The sequence below is a fragment of the Octopus sinensis genome, linkage group LG6, assembly GCF_006345805.1.
Source record: "Octopus sinensis linkage group LG6, ASM634580v1, whole genome shotgun sequence".
Taxonomy (NCBI): Eukaryota; Metazoa; Mollusca; class Cephalopoda; order Octopoda; family Octopodidae; genus Octopus; species Octopus sinensis.
The window spans coordinates 115,646,179-115,660,063 of record NC_043002.1 but is presented as its reverse complement, the minus strand read 5'-3'; the positions used below and the strand labels follow the sequence as shown (position 1 = coordinate 115,660,063).

The following is a 13,885-nucleotide window of genomic DNA, read 5'->3' as shown; positions in this document are numbered from 1 at the left end:
CACACACACACTGAGGACTGATTGCCCTGTGATATGCTAAACAGTGTTCCTGGTGTGCTGCTTATATCTGTCTATCAATCTACTTATCCTATTTTCTCTCATACTAGAACATTTTGCTTGTTCCTTCTATTGTTCATGTAACTGTTCAACTGCTAGCAGTTTCTTTTCCTCTTCTCACCTTGATATGCTACTTGATCACTCTTTTGATAATGGATTCACCTATGGATGTGCCTAGGGAAGAACCAATTTGAATGGATTTGGTTGAACACTCCTACCTTCCTGAACATAATGAACCACAGCAGATGCCATTAAAGAGGAGCTTTCTTTCCACTGTCATACATTTCTTCATACATTTCTCCAATGACAGAATATCCAGTTTATAAAATCTTCAATCAATACAATAATCCAATGGCAAGGGTGTCTCAGAGATGGCTGTCTTTGCTACCTTTACTAGTTTTGTATTATTTTACTATTTTTAGATTAAGCTGAATGAATTTAAATGTCATAGTCCGGCCTTGACTGATTGTTTGCCTTCCTTATTATTTTAACCAATACCTACCAATTGCCAGTTTTTGTTGAACAAGACATTCACACAGCCACAATTCCAGCCACTGTTCTGGCTGGAATTTTGGTGGATCATCTATTAGAGCACTCAAAATGCATACCTATTAGTTTGGGTTACCTTGACCTAAATTCCTCATATATATAAAGTTAATAAAAGGAAATGGAGAAAAAAATATTATAGATGCTTGGTTCATTTTATTTGTATCACAATGGAAAATTAATGCAAAGAAAAAAAGATACCTATAAAAATAAATATTAAAAGGAACTGGACCAACAAAACAGTGAAAAAAATCTGCAAAAATCCTACAGTATGTTTGAATCGTCAACCTTTGAACTTTTATAAATGTAATAAACCATATATTGTCAGGTACCTTCAGGGAAAAGTATATTTTCCGATCTTGAATTATGAAATAACTTATTTGAGGGCTTTGTTTAGTAATTTTCAAATGTAAACAACAGCTTATTAGGATGCAGAGTTCATCTGATTAGAAATTGATCGTTTAATTTTAGCTAATATTGAACGTGGAAATGATACTAAAATATCAAATGCATTTGAAAAATATATTTATTATTATATTTATAATATATTTATAAAAGTTTATGGGAGGAAGATGGGAGAAAGATAACTGTAACTTATCATAAGGGGTGTTATATACAAGGAATTAGATTGAGAAATGTTAATAAAGAAGGGATGGAAAGTTTGTTTATATTATATTATGATAATGAATTTTAGAAGTACTACAGAGAAAGATATATTTATATTAGTCTATAGGAGGAAGATGGGATAAATACAAGGAATCTCTTTTTCTTTGCATTACTTTTCTATTGTGATACAAAAAAAAAAAAAAGGACCAAGCATCTATAATATTTTTCTTCTCCATTTTCTTTTAATAACTTTACAATTTATGAGACTGTTTATAAATATATATTGAGGAACTTTCTGTCAATATATCTGATAAAACTAGTTGGCATCTGGATTGTTATTAACAATCCCTCACGAGGAATTGTGTGTGTGTGTGTGTGTGTGTGTATATATATATATATAGAGAGAGAGAGATAAACACACACACACACACACACACAGATATGCAGGAAGTAAATAGACACATTTAATTTTCAAAATTTCTGATCTAAGCGTCTTAATATGTTTTCAGTGGTGTAGAATTTACAATGTAATTATTCTTTTTCATTCCAGGTGCCATTATATTAAATATTTGCAAAGAGTAACCATGCCACGCACAAAAAATTCTGTCAGATTTTCAAAGAGGTCATATTGTTGGGCAATCCGAGGCTGGTCTTAGCCAGTGAAAAATTGCCAAAAATTTTCAAATTTCTCTTACTAATGTTAATAGAATTATAGTGCAATTCAAAAGCCAAGGAAAAGAATCAACAGATTCTTGTCCTGGCCGACCTGGGCCCTTGGAAAGGAAGCTTTGCTGTTTGAAAAGAATTGTGGAAAACGAACCCCATTCGAAGGCTTCTGACATTGCAAAACAGCTAGAAGTTAGTCCAAGAACATGTGTTACATATCTGCATAAACTTGGATATTATGGACGAGCAGCTAGAAGAAAACCTCTCCTTCAACCAATTAATATCATGAAAAGAAAGAAGGAGATGTCAGAAAAATCCAGTCCATTTTGGAATAGAGTGATTTTCTCAGATGAACCTCGATCTGCATTATTTTCAGACAGTGGACGAGTTTGGGTCTGGAGGCTTCCCAATCAAGAAGTTGATTTGAAACAACTCCAACCAACTGTGAAACATGGCAGTATCTCTGTAATGGTATGGGGAGCTGTCATCAGCAATGGTCATTCTGAGCTGATTGAATGTGTTGGAACCATAAACTCTGAAAAATACATCGAAATACTTAAGCAAGGACTATTTCTGATGTATTCACACGATAACATAACGAAAAATGAGTTTTTATTCATGGAAAATGGGGCTCCATGCCACACAGCATAAAGGAATCAACAATGGCTGACTGAAAATGAGATCAAAAAGCTTCCATGGCCGAGCCAATCTCCTGACATGAACCCAATTGAAAATCTTTGGAGCATACTAGATAGAGCTATACAAAAAACTCAACAGAAACCTAAATCTAAAGATGAATTGTTTTGATTGTTGTATGAAAAGTGGGCAGAAATTCCACAAGAGACAATCACAAAGCTCATCAGTTCAATGCCAAAAACAGTTTCTGAACTAAAAACTGCAAAGGAAATGTCAACTAAATACTAAAGTACGTAATCCTACCTATCGATTACATTTCAATTGTTCACTTTGTGTATTAAATAAAAGATTTTGAAAATTAAAGGTGTCTATTTACTACTTGCATGTCTGTATATATATATATATATATATATATATATATATATAAATGCAAGAGAGTTGTAAAATATCAAATCTATGGATTGGTAATTTTTTGTTTGTCCATATCAACTAGCATCAGCTAGTATTGATGAAAAATAACTGTTAAGGACCCCCCATATATATATATATATATATATATATATATATATATATATATATATATATGTATGTATGTATGTATGTATATATATATATATAATTCATAGATGAGAATTAGATATTCCAGCTATTCTCCATATACTTGGTAGTGCTGAAGAAATTTAAACTTGAGTGGGTATAAGAAGTAAATGTAGGGATAAGCAAATTAGGCAGATCAAAATATAAAGTATATTAAGAACATGAAATGCAAAAAAATGTATGCTATGTATACATAGAAAAAGGTCTGACTTATACAGAATACAAATGAAATATAGAATTAAAGGAGTTGAAGAAAAGTATTATAAATCCAACACCTGTTTCTGGAGGATAATAAAAACTTCTGTCTTCAGCGAAGAGATCTTACGTTTGAGGTGTTGAAGAAAAGAAGTTCAAAGATGGCGTCATCTTTCCACCTTTGATTCTTTCCTTCAACACTTCAAATGATGATGGAGGCTTGTTTAATTTTTTGATGGAATCAATCTACAAACATTATTTTGGACCACTGAGCCCCCAGAAACAGCTGTTGGATTCGTAATACTTTTCTTCAACCCCTTTCATTCTCTATATCATTTGTATTCTGTGTAAGTCAGACCGTTTTGTATGTAAACATATATACATTTTTTGTATTCCATGTTTTTAATATTTTTCATATTTTGATCTGCTTAACTTGCTTATCCCTATATTTATTTATATAAGTAAATGTAGCACAAAGTTTTGTCAGTGAACAGGTCATGGTTTCAAAATGACAAAAATATTTTGACACAAATTAAATTTATATGTTGAAGTGAAACAGTTTTTGTGGTGTTCTTAAATGGCTTACAAACATCTTCCATGCTGCAGTTGTTCTTGTTAATATGTATGTATATATATATATATATAACTGAAAATAAATGGACAATGACAGTTCAATAGCAAAGCAGTTTATTTGCAATTAATGTATTACATAACACAAAATTTCCAGCTTATATAATACATTGACGCAAATAAATTTCCATGCTATTGAAACATTTGTAGCATGTTCAGAATTGGCATTGTGATACTGGAACAATATCTGCAGCCAAAGAAAGAGGCCAATGATTATCTTGCCCAAGTTTGTGACCATGAAATTAACAACATAATTAGGACACCTAATGACTTTGAGGAGAGGTAATGGACTTGAGGGTCATTGGTAAAATATATTTATCAGAGGAACAAAATTTTAAAAAATGAACCTATTTACTGAGACGATAGTATATGGGTATTTGGCACAAAAAACAAACCATAGATGGAACTGATCATGTCAAAAACTTGGCATGGAGTTCTGACAAGTTTGAAGGCTATCTCCATGCAATTCAAGAACAAGAGATCCTCACCAAGTGCCTACAGCATAAGAAGCAGAAAACATTGACAGTGAACAAATGTAGGCTGTGCAAGACCAAGACTGAAGATGTCAACCACACTATTGCCAGCAGTGAGAGAATGTCTTCCAGATATTATCTTCCCATAAGGCATGATGTGGTGATCAACACAGTCTGAAAGAGGGTACCAAAAAAGGAAACACTTATGGATGAAGTTGACTACATTGAAGACTGATGGATCAAAAAATATTGGTGGAACTTTAAAATCAAAACAGCCACTAAGTTAAAACAGAACCAGCCAGATATTGTGTAGGGCCACAAGGAAAAGATATGTTCTCTTGTGGAAATCAGCTGCTCTCTGGACACCAATGAAAAAGGATATTTATAGAGCATCCACAAAGAGTTTGCAAATCCAGTACTCAAGATACACTTTCAACTTCATGCCTCTTATTATTGAAGCAACAGGATACATATGAACCTGCCATGAGCAAAGTATGGGCGAATTTGGGAACTTGGGGAGAAAATGCAAATCCTTAATTCATACGCTACAAATGATCATGATATCTGGGACTATAATAATCTGCAAAACCTAATCAAAATGCCTGAAACTTGATAGGCCAATTGAATGCCAGCTAGCTGTATGTGATTGGTCGGAGATTTGGACAGTACTCGCGTGTATGTGTGCACGCATGCAGCTGTATATGCATGCACTAGCACTATGACCCGACGCCGCCAGGTCATAGTGCTAATTCATATATACAATGCATAATAATTGGTTGTTTAAATTAGATGGACATGTCCAATAGCCATCTGCCAGATGGCAAGTGTTTGCGCAAATCATCTATTCAAGTGCTGATAACAGTTCCTTAATTAATAACCCACCCCTACTTATTGTATCAAGGCTACAACTTTAGAGCTAACATAGTTAGTGGTTAGTGTCTTCAGTCTTAGATGTAGAAGCACTTAGAAACACACCAGTATGGAATAAGAAGATATGGAAGCTTAAGATATAGAAAAATAGAATCTTTCTAATGTGGATCCAATAGAAGGACCAGCTATCCTAGGCTACAGCAACATGATAAAGTAATTAAAGATATGAAGGCAGGGAAAGTCTTTGATCCACCAGGAATCACTGCTTAAATGCTTAAAATAGCAGGTGGCTTATTCACCATATTGTTAATCAGGTTGTCCAGGAAGGTACCATCCCCACAAACTGGTGTAGCAACATTATTGCAAACTGTTATAAGAGTAAAGGAGATACCTTATAAGTTATTGCAGAGGTATCAAATTGCTGGACCAGGTTATGAAAGTTACAGAAAAAACTTATAGCCTAATTAATTAGCAAGAGAATTAGACTAGATGCGCTGCAGTTGATTTTGTGTCAGGGAGATATATTATTGATGCCCTCTTTCTAGAAAGACACTTTATTTTCCATTGATTACCCCTTCTGTGCCACCAGTTATGTCTCTGTTTCTCCTGGGCTACATCTCAGAACAGCCATAAATTATCTTTAATACCTTCCCATATCTACTTTCATCCTCACCAACCTCACATCCGCCATTGAAGCCCTTACACCTTTGACTGCCCCTTGCTATATCCATCCCTGCATACCTCTGACCTCATCTCTGTCACTGTATGTCTTTCTCTTCCATTCTCTCACCTCACACGTCACCTTATTTCTCATCTATATGCTGGTTTATTACACTTTTGCTTTTCACTCTTTCTGTAATGCAGCTTCACACCTCATTTCTGAGCTACTCCTTTTCCTTTCATCAACCACACATCCATGCAAGTTCATTATTTACTACATTAACATTAATCTCTCTCTCTCTCTCTCTCTCTCTCTCTCTCTACCTCTCTTTCTCTCACTATATGAAAGATAGATAGAGGGAAAGAAGAGAGGAGGGGTAGAGACAGATAAATAAACAGAAGTTTATGTCAGAAAATCTTAAATTGACAGCATTTTATCATATATTCTTCTGAAATATTAAAATTTTCCAAAAAATAGACATACACCCTTATAATGAAAATTGTAGAAATTTAAAATTAAGATGTTGAACTTGAAAAAAATGAAGACCAAACCAAGATGTGAAAGGAAAAGAAAAACAGCAATTATAGATTTAACCACAAAGCATGCTAGAAGATACTGAATAGTCAAAGATAGGAATAACACATTGAGGAATACATGTAATAACCAAACTAAATCTAAGATAAATTCAGGAAATAGAACAAATGAAGAAATAGGGCAAATTTATGAATCAGTTCTGTTTTTATCGTTTTGATGAATTTGTCTCAGAAGTCAAATGTTATCTAAAAAGATTTGGGTTAGAATTTAAATACTACAAATAAAACCTAAGAATATTTTTTATAAAAATGACTAAATAGCATTTTTGTTGATATTATTATTAAAACTCATAAGGCAGCGAGCTGGCAGAATCATTATTGTGCAGGACAAAATGCTTAGTGGCATTTCTTCTAGCTTTATATTCTGAGTTCAAATGTTGCTGAGGTCAACAGTGCCTTTCATCCTTTCGAAGTCAATAAAATAAGTATCAGTTGAGAACTATGGTTAAGGAAACTTAGAGTTTCCTCTAAAATTTCTGGCCTTGTACCAAGATTTAAAACTTATTATTAATATAGATTTCTAGCTTTGGCACAAAGCTTCAAATTTTCCATAAATTCTCCAGTCACTAGCATCAACTACAGTACTTTAGTAGTACTTATTTTACCAAATCTTTATAACAAAAGGCCATGTTATTCTCAGCTAGGTTTAAACTCACAAAGCAGAGAGACAGAGATATCGCTTAATATTGCAAGGCATTTTATTTGCTGATCTCTGGGTTTTGCCTATATTTCATATGGTTACTGTTACTAAAGATGTTTGTTATAATTCTATTTTTTTAGTTAATTGCAGTCACTAAATCTACTGCAATTCAACTTCACTGGTATGTTTCAATATAAACTAGATTTATTACTAGAGATTTTTTGAAATAATCGTAATTACTCAATGTTCTGATAAAATTAAAGTATTTTATACATATACTATTAGGCATAATATACAGCCAGCTACAAAAAATTCATCGACAGCAATTCATTGAAAGTAATTTGCTGACCAACAAATCTTGATTAGCAAATTCACTTATTACTAATTAAATGATTAACAAATTCACTAATGACATAATAATACAATGACACAGTCACACTTAAATAACATAACAGAAAACATTGCAAAATCTTTGAAATGAATCCTAAAGTGAGACACAAACTAAGCCTCTTACATTTGGAATGATAGACTTGTGAAGATTGTAGTCCACAAATCTTTTAAATCCTTCAGGCAAAATTGCAATACTTTGATCTCTTCAAAGGAGGTTCTGGCTCATTTGTGAATTGTTGTTTGGTGAATTGCTATCGAGGAATTTTCCACACAATAATGCACAGCATCAGCATCATCAACAATTTAAAATCAAATTTACTGTTAAACGATTTGGGTGAACCTGCAAACTAACTACTTACTTTACAGTTATTTCTATACCATATTTTGTGCTTAAAGGACTACAGATTTGATGAAGAAAAGTGTAGACATAGGAAAAACAGAATGAACATTGTTTCTTTTTCTTTTCTTTTTTTTTTTTTAATATTTTCACTAGTGTGATTAAAATGGATTCAATCCAACATGCAATAGAGAAGTCACTTACCATCTTTTTTGAGAGATTTATATTGAACTAAAACAGAAAACAATTATATGTTATATAGAACAAATAAAATATATTTTAGAAAAAGTTAAAAAAGTATGAAATTAATTTCAAATATAACTAATTAGTAAAAATTTTTATGAATTATTAAAAATTCAAGCAGAAAAATAATATAAATTATCTATCTCACAATAATAATAATTATTATTCATAGAACAACATATAATGGTTACATTGATGCTAAATGTACAGAGTTGTTGATGAAAATGGAGCATCAAAGACTGACTTCTGCAGTGTTTTGAAATGTTATCTTAAAGAATTTATTATCATCATTATAATAATAATAATAATAATAATAATAATAATAATAATAATAAAGCAAACCAGTGATGATATTGTAGTAAGTTACTTAATCTAAAATGCAGTGGAACTGAATAGCAATAATTTCAATGGAACTATTTATCTGATATCATAGCATCGACCAGTTTTAAGAAGGTAATTTGAAATTGGTCTAAAAATAAAACATTTTGAAAACATAAACAAACCCCTTCATGCAATAAAAACATAAAAGAATGTTGAAGAGATAGTTGTAGCAATCAATAATAGAATACAATGGTGAAAGAAAGAAGCTTAAAGAAAGTGTGCAATCAGAAAGAAAGGAAGCTTCCATATCATCATACCTGCCTTTGGAATGAAATATATGAAGGGTAATAGAAGTACATAGGAACCAAACAATTTGTACATCAAATGTCTTAAATTCATTATTTCTGGTATGGCCACACATTTGGGAGATTGAGTATAGTCAGTTAAATTGACTGGCATTTTATATTATCACCCATGTAGATTTAATGATACCATCAAATTTGGGTTCAGTTCGTATTTTAATTTATGATTAAGAATGGTATTTTTTTTCTATATTTTATTTCAAAACACTTTCTGTTTTTAAACAAGTGTATCATTTACTTGCCTAAGTATTGTTTTGTCATTTATTTTAATGCTTGTAATTTGAGTTATTGTATTTTCAGGACAATTCAAGGAACATCTTTTAGAATTTGGGAAAATAAGAAGGAGTTGTAATAACTAAGCAATAAAAACAGATTCTTAAGAAATTTCTACATAATCTTTATTGAGTATTTTCTGTAATTTGTATCAAACAAATAAAAACTTTATTTTTTTCAACCAGAGAGCATGTTGGTACATTGATTTCTACTATTTTACAAATAAAGATCAAACATATTGTTGATAGCTTTCATCAAATATTGCTTTTTTTTTTGTATAAAATAAAGTTCATCCTTGAAAGCAATTATTAGTTGAAATGGGCTTGCAAAAACAAATTAAACTTTTGTTTCCAAGAAATTGTACAATTAAATATTTTTATAACACTTTGCCTTTGTACAGTATGTGAATATGTGAGCATAGTACAATAATTCAATAGAGTGATGAAATACAATAATATGAAGATTACTTAAGCAAAGTATATTGCAAATTTAAAGACTTCATACGGAATGAAATAAGTTTGATTTGTTAAAGTTCTAAAGCAAAACACTTTTGCATTATTTTATGTGAGTAACTATGTTAAAAGCTAGATTTAATTGCTAAGATAATGAAACTTTTGAAAGATATATGTTATATAGATTAGAATATTTAAGCTTATTTAAAGTTTTACATTTATGAATTGAGTTATTACTACAATTATTCTGAAAGGACTATTGGTATAAGTCTCATGTACACTACATTTTGACTGATATATTTGATGATTACTCAAGCGTAAGTGATTCACATATACTGTGTCCTTGTATTTGAACCGAACTAAAACAAAAAAAAAAAGCCTTTATTGCAACTGATGAGGTCTCAATACACATATTACCATCCTCAGAAACGAACCAACTGTAATTGTTTTTAAACTTATTTCAAAGAGTTTTCCTTAGGTTCTTAGATATGAATATAGGACAAAAATACAAACTGATAATATAAAAGAATATTTATAATAGAAATGTTAACATTCTAATACATCAACAACTTAAAGGGACCATGATGTACCTAGTAAACGATATTTAAATAGAATATTTATAGTAAATAACTCTGAAGAGTAAACTACTAAAACCAACAGAAGTGAATGTGAAAATTTCTGTGTATGGCAAACCAATATTCATAGAACTCTACATAAAATTCTACAACATCAGAAAAATGCGCAATTGTTTATCCTATTACTTTAGATTTGCATCTACCCACATGCGGGCAGTGATAACAAACATAAATCCCTGTGAACCATTTAACAGGGATCTGTGGAAAATATGCAAAGAATCCACGGAAAAAATGGAATAAGAACAACTTAAAAATTAATTCGGCTCTATTTCTGTACAGTAAATTCTATCCAAGACAATGACTAAGAATATTGTGAGTACAACAGCCTAAGCAAAATGACTCTTTGAAGGTAAGCATTGGGCAACTCTGAAAAATAGGAAGCAAAATACATAACATTAACTGATTATTAATTGCTAATTAATAATCTGATCAGTAAGCACAGACCAGACTTCAGTCTAATATGGATGTTGTTACTGAAATAAGTTGGTATGATTAACACTCGTGAATGAAAGCATTAACCCTTTTACTAATCCAGCTGAAACCAGCTCTGGCTCTGAGTACAAATGTCTTGTTTTCATAAGTTTTGAATTAAAATCTTCCACCAAACCTTAGACACAATTTATGTTCCTAACACTAGCTGAATGATAACTAAGTTATTTTACTAGATTCTTTGCTATATTTAAAGTAATTGAAAGAAACACAGAGCATCTCAACAGAAATATGGTAACGAAAGGGTTAAACCTTTTGATTGTCAATGAAGGTTTAAGAATTCTAGATTAATTTTATGAAATATATGTAAATAAAAATATGATAGAAAATATATGGATCAAAATATAGTGTGAATAAAAATAGAAATGATATCAGTTCAAAATTGAAGCTAATGGTAAATGAAATATTTCTGTAGATTTCTTTTAAATATATTTTTTTAGTGCATACATTAGTGTATATAGTTTCAGATTTATTTTTAACAGCCTTATAGCATTTCAAAGTTATATTATTAAGTGAAAAAAAAAAGATAAAATACACAAATAACAAAAAAGAAAAAAAACCATTTGCAGGAAATCTTAAATTAAAAGATACAAATGAGGTGTCACTAAAATGCTAGAACATAATTTTGAGCAGAGATCAGAGAGCATTGGATCTTTTGATGTGCAAGCAGATAAATTTATTATACGGTAGAAAATGTTAAAAAAATATCAAATACCATCATTATGAGTTTTGCTTCTAACTATTATTTTCAAGTTAAGATAGTAAAAAATAAAAATAACACACAAAAGATTCAAGTTGCATTATTTAATAGAATCAGCTGAAGAAATATGGCAAAGAGTGAGAAGAAAACTGTCAGATATTGAAAACAAGAAGAGGTCCATGCATTAAGAAAATATAGTTAACAAAATGCAGTATACACCCAACCAATGTTTAAAAAGTTTTGAAGAGGCCATAGAAGTAAAAGAACAATTATAGAATCCTTCACACAATATAGAAATAATTGATAATGAATTAAAAAAGAAACATAAATTGCATCCAAGAAGAACATGCTTTATAAATATAAAACACGTACAACTGCCATAACTGAATCTCCTCAATAGGCCTGTGTGATTAAGAAAGTGGATGGTAAATATAATATGTATTGCAGAGATGTGATAAACATACATAAATACACACCTACATCTAATCATTTAATAAGGTGTTACAAGGAAAAAAAAAACCCAGTTTTCTCCCACATAGTTTTCTTTGAAAAAATTAAAATAAAAAAATGATTCTATAGTTTTCAGTAGATAAAATAAAGTGATATCATGATTTATATAGTTTGTTAAAGTTTTATTGAAGAATAAATGAAAAGTTGTGAAGGATATTACTAACATAATTCATGCATTTCATATTCATTATAGGCTGCCCTAGGAACAATGAATCTAATTGAAGATTCTAATGAAACAATATCTAGATTGATTTTAGCTATTGCTCTTTTTCAATAAAAATCTGTTTGAGAAGAAATGTCATACGAAAATGTTTTGTGACTGGTAATATAATAGCATATGCTACTTGATTTTTCATAACTAATAGATATAATTAGTCTTCATAATCTTAATAATATTAATTTCTTTCCACCAGAAATGAAGCTAATTTTGCATTTGTGGATTATCAATTGAATGCATTAAATTAAAATGTGAAACTGACCCCCTCCAGAGAAGACAAAAGTAAACAACATAAATATTCAGGAAATATGAACTAAAACATGAGAATTTGGAACAATGATTTTTTTTTATGGATATCTTTCCTAATGCAAAGCCTTCCCATAAAACACCTGCCAAGTAGAACCTACTTTATTATAGCATAAAAAATTATACAGTGAAGAACTTTAAATCAAGGATACCAGAATAAAAAGTGACAATAAGATATTCCATGTAACTCTTATGCAATAGTTTATCCATTAATTGTTCTTTTAGGATACACACACACACACACATCACAAAGAGCTTTAAGTGTTGAAGAGATTATTAAATGAACAGAGTTGTTCAATTAAACAAACTTGACAAATAAACATGACAGAACTGAGGAGCAAGTCTGCTATGCATGTATATATATATATATATAAATGACTTTAAAATTTAAACTTCAACACTATTCATGCATACTGAAAGCTTTTGAGACTACATCTGAAACTAGTTGGAAAGTTGTGTATTAATCCATTAAGATATTTATATTAAAAATATATTCTGTTGCAATCTTTACTCAATTGGCACTGATCAGAGGGAAGAAAATGTGAACAAATTATAACTTCAGAATTTAAAATGCATAGCTAACAGCTACTAGGAGATCTAGGACTATCTATGACAACAAAAAGAAATGAAAAGTTGTTTTACATCCTGTCCAACTAGACAGCACTTAAACTGGCAGTTTAGGAGCTGTGCATTAAAAATAAATGTTTCTTAGCTGTCATTCTACTAAAAATAGAACAAAATATAACCTAAATTTATTAATGACAATTTGATCGTATAAAGACATTTCTTTCTTAAATTTCTGAAGATGATTTTGAGGAAACTATTTGATATTAGAGGGTAAAAAACAATGATGACATATTAATAATAAATAGTAAATCATGTCTGATTATTTTGTCAACGAGTGGCTACCTGGACATTTCAAAACAGAAATGCAGTAGCATGCAAAGAAAAAGTCCAGTGATATGAATTTATATGTTACTTTTAATTATCAATTAAGAAAAGAAGTAGCTCTCAGTCAAATTGTTAGATTTCATAATTTACAATGGTTTATGATGTAAAATTGTAAATTTGAACCTAAATATATTAGCTGATCTCTATACAGTCAAATTTAATCTTTGGTAACAGTTGATAGAAAAGGAGCTAGAAATCACCTGAAGTTTGGTGGAGATTTAGTAAAAGGTAAGCCAATATATACAAAAAAAAAAGAAGAAAAAATCACAACTTAATTTGATAACAAAAGACTTCTTCAAAATAAATAGAAAAATAATATTCAGTTTTGAGAAAATAAAATAATATTCTAGCAACTATTGTTTTGTTAGAATTATCTTTCACAAGCTAAAACTGGCTTTCTTCCATTATTATTGCCATTTGAATCATTTTTTAAAATTCTCTTCTAGATAGTATCAGATTTAATTTCATTAAAAGTTTTACGAAAATTGGAAGAAAATCCATTTGAGGCTGACTGCAAACTTTCCATTCT

The 13,885-nt window shown here is 30.5% G+C and overlaps 1 protein-coding gene across 7 annotated transcripts in view; it reads right to left on the bottom strand.

Moving 5' to 3' along the window:
* LOC115213538 overlaps window positions 1-13,885 on the bottom strand; it is a 133,172-nt gene that overhangs the window by 106,359 nt on the left and 12,928 nt on the right. For 4 of the 7 annotated variants that reach the window (XM_029782565.2, XM_036504273.1, XM_036504272.1 and 1 more), the window contains 2 exons: window positions 11,745-11,774; window positions 8,102-8,128 (listed from right to left, as the gene is read on the bottom strand). The exons of 1 other annotated variant lie outside the window; for it this stretch is intronic. In XM_029782565.2, coding sequence (XP_029638425.1) covers window positions 8,102-8,128; window positions 11,745-11,774 — 57 coding nt within the window. The remainder of the gene's footprint in view (window positions 1-8,101; window positions 8,129-11,744; window positions 11,775-13,885) is intronic. 2 more of the 7 variants (XM_036504270.1, XM_029782566.2) reach the window with 2 other exon arrangements.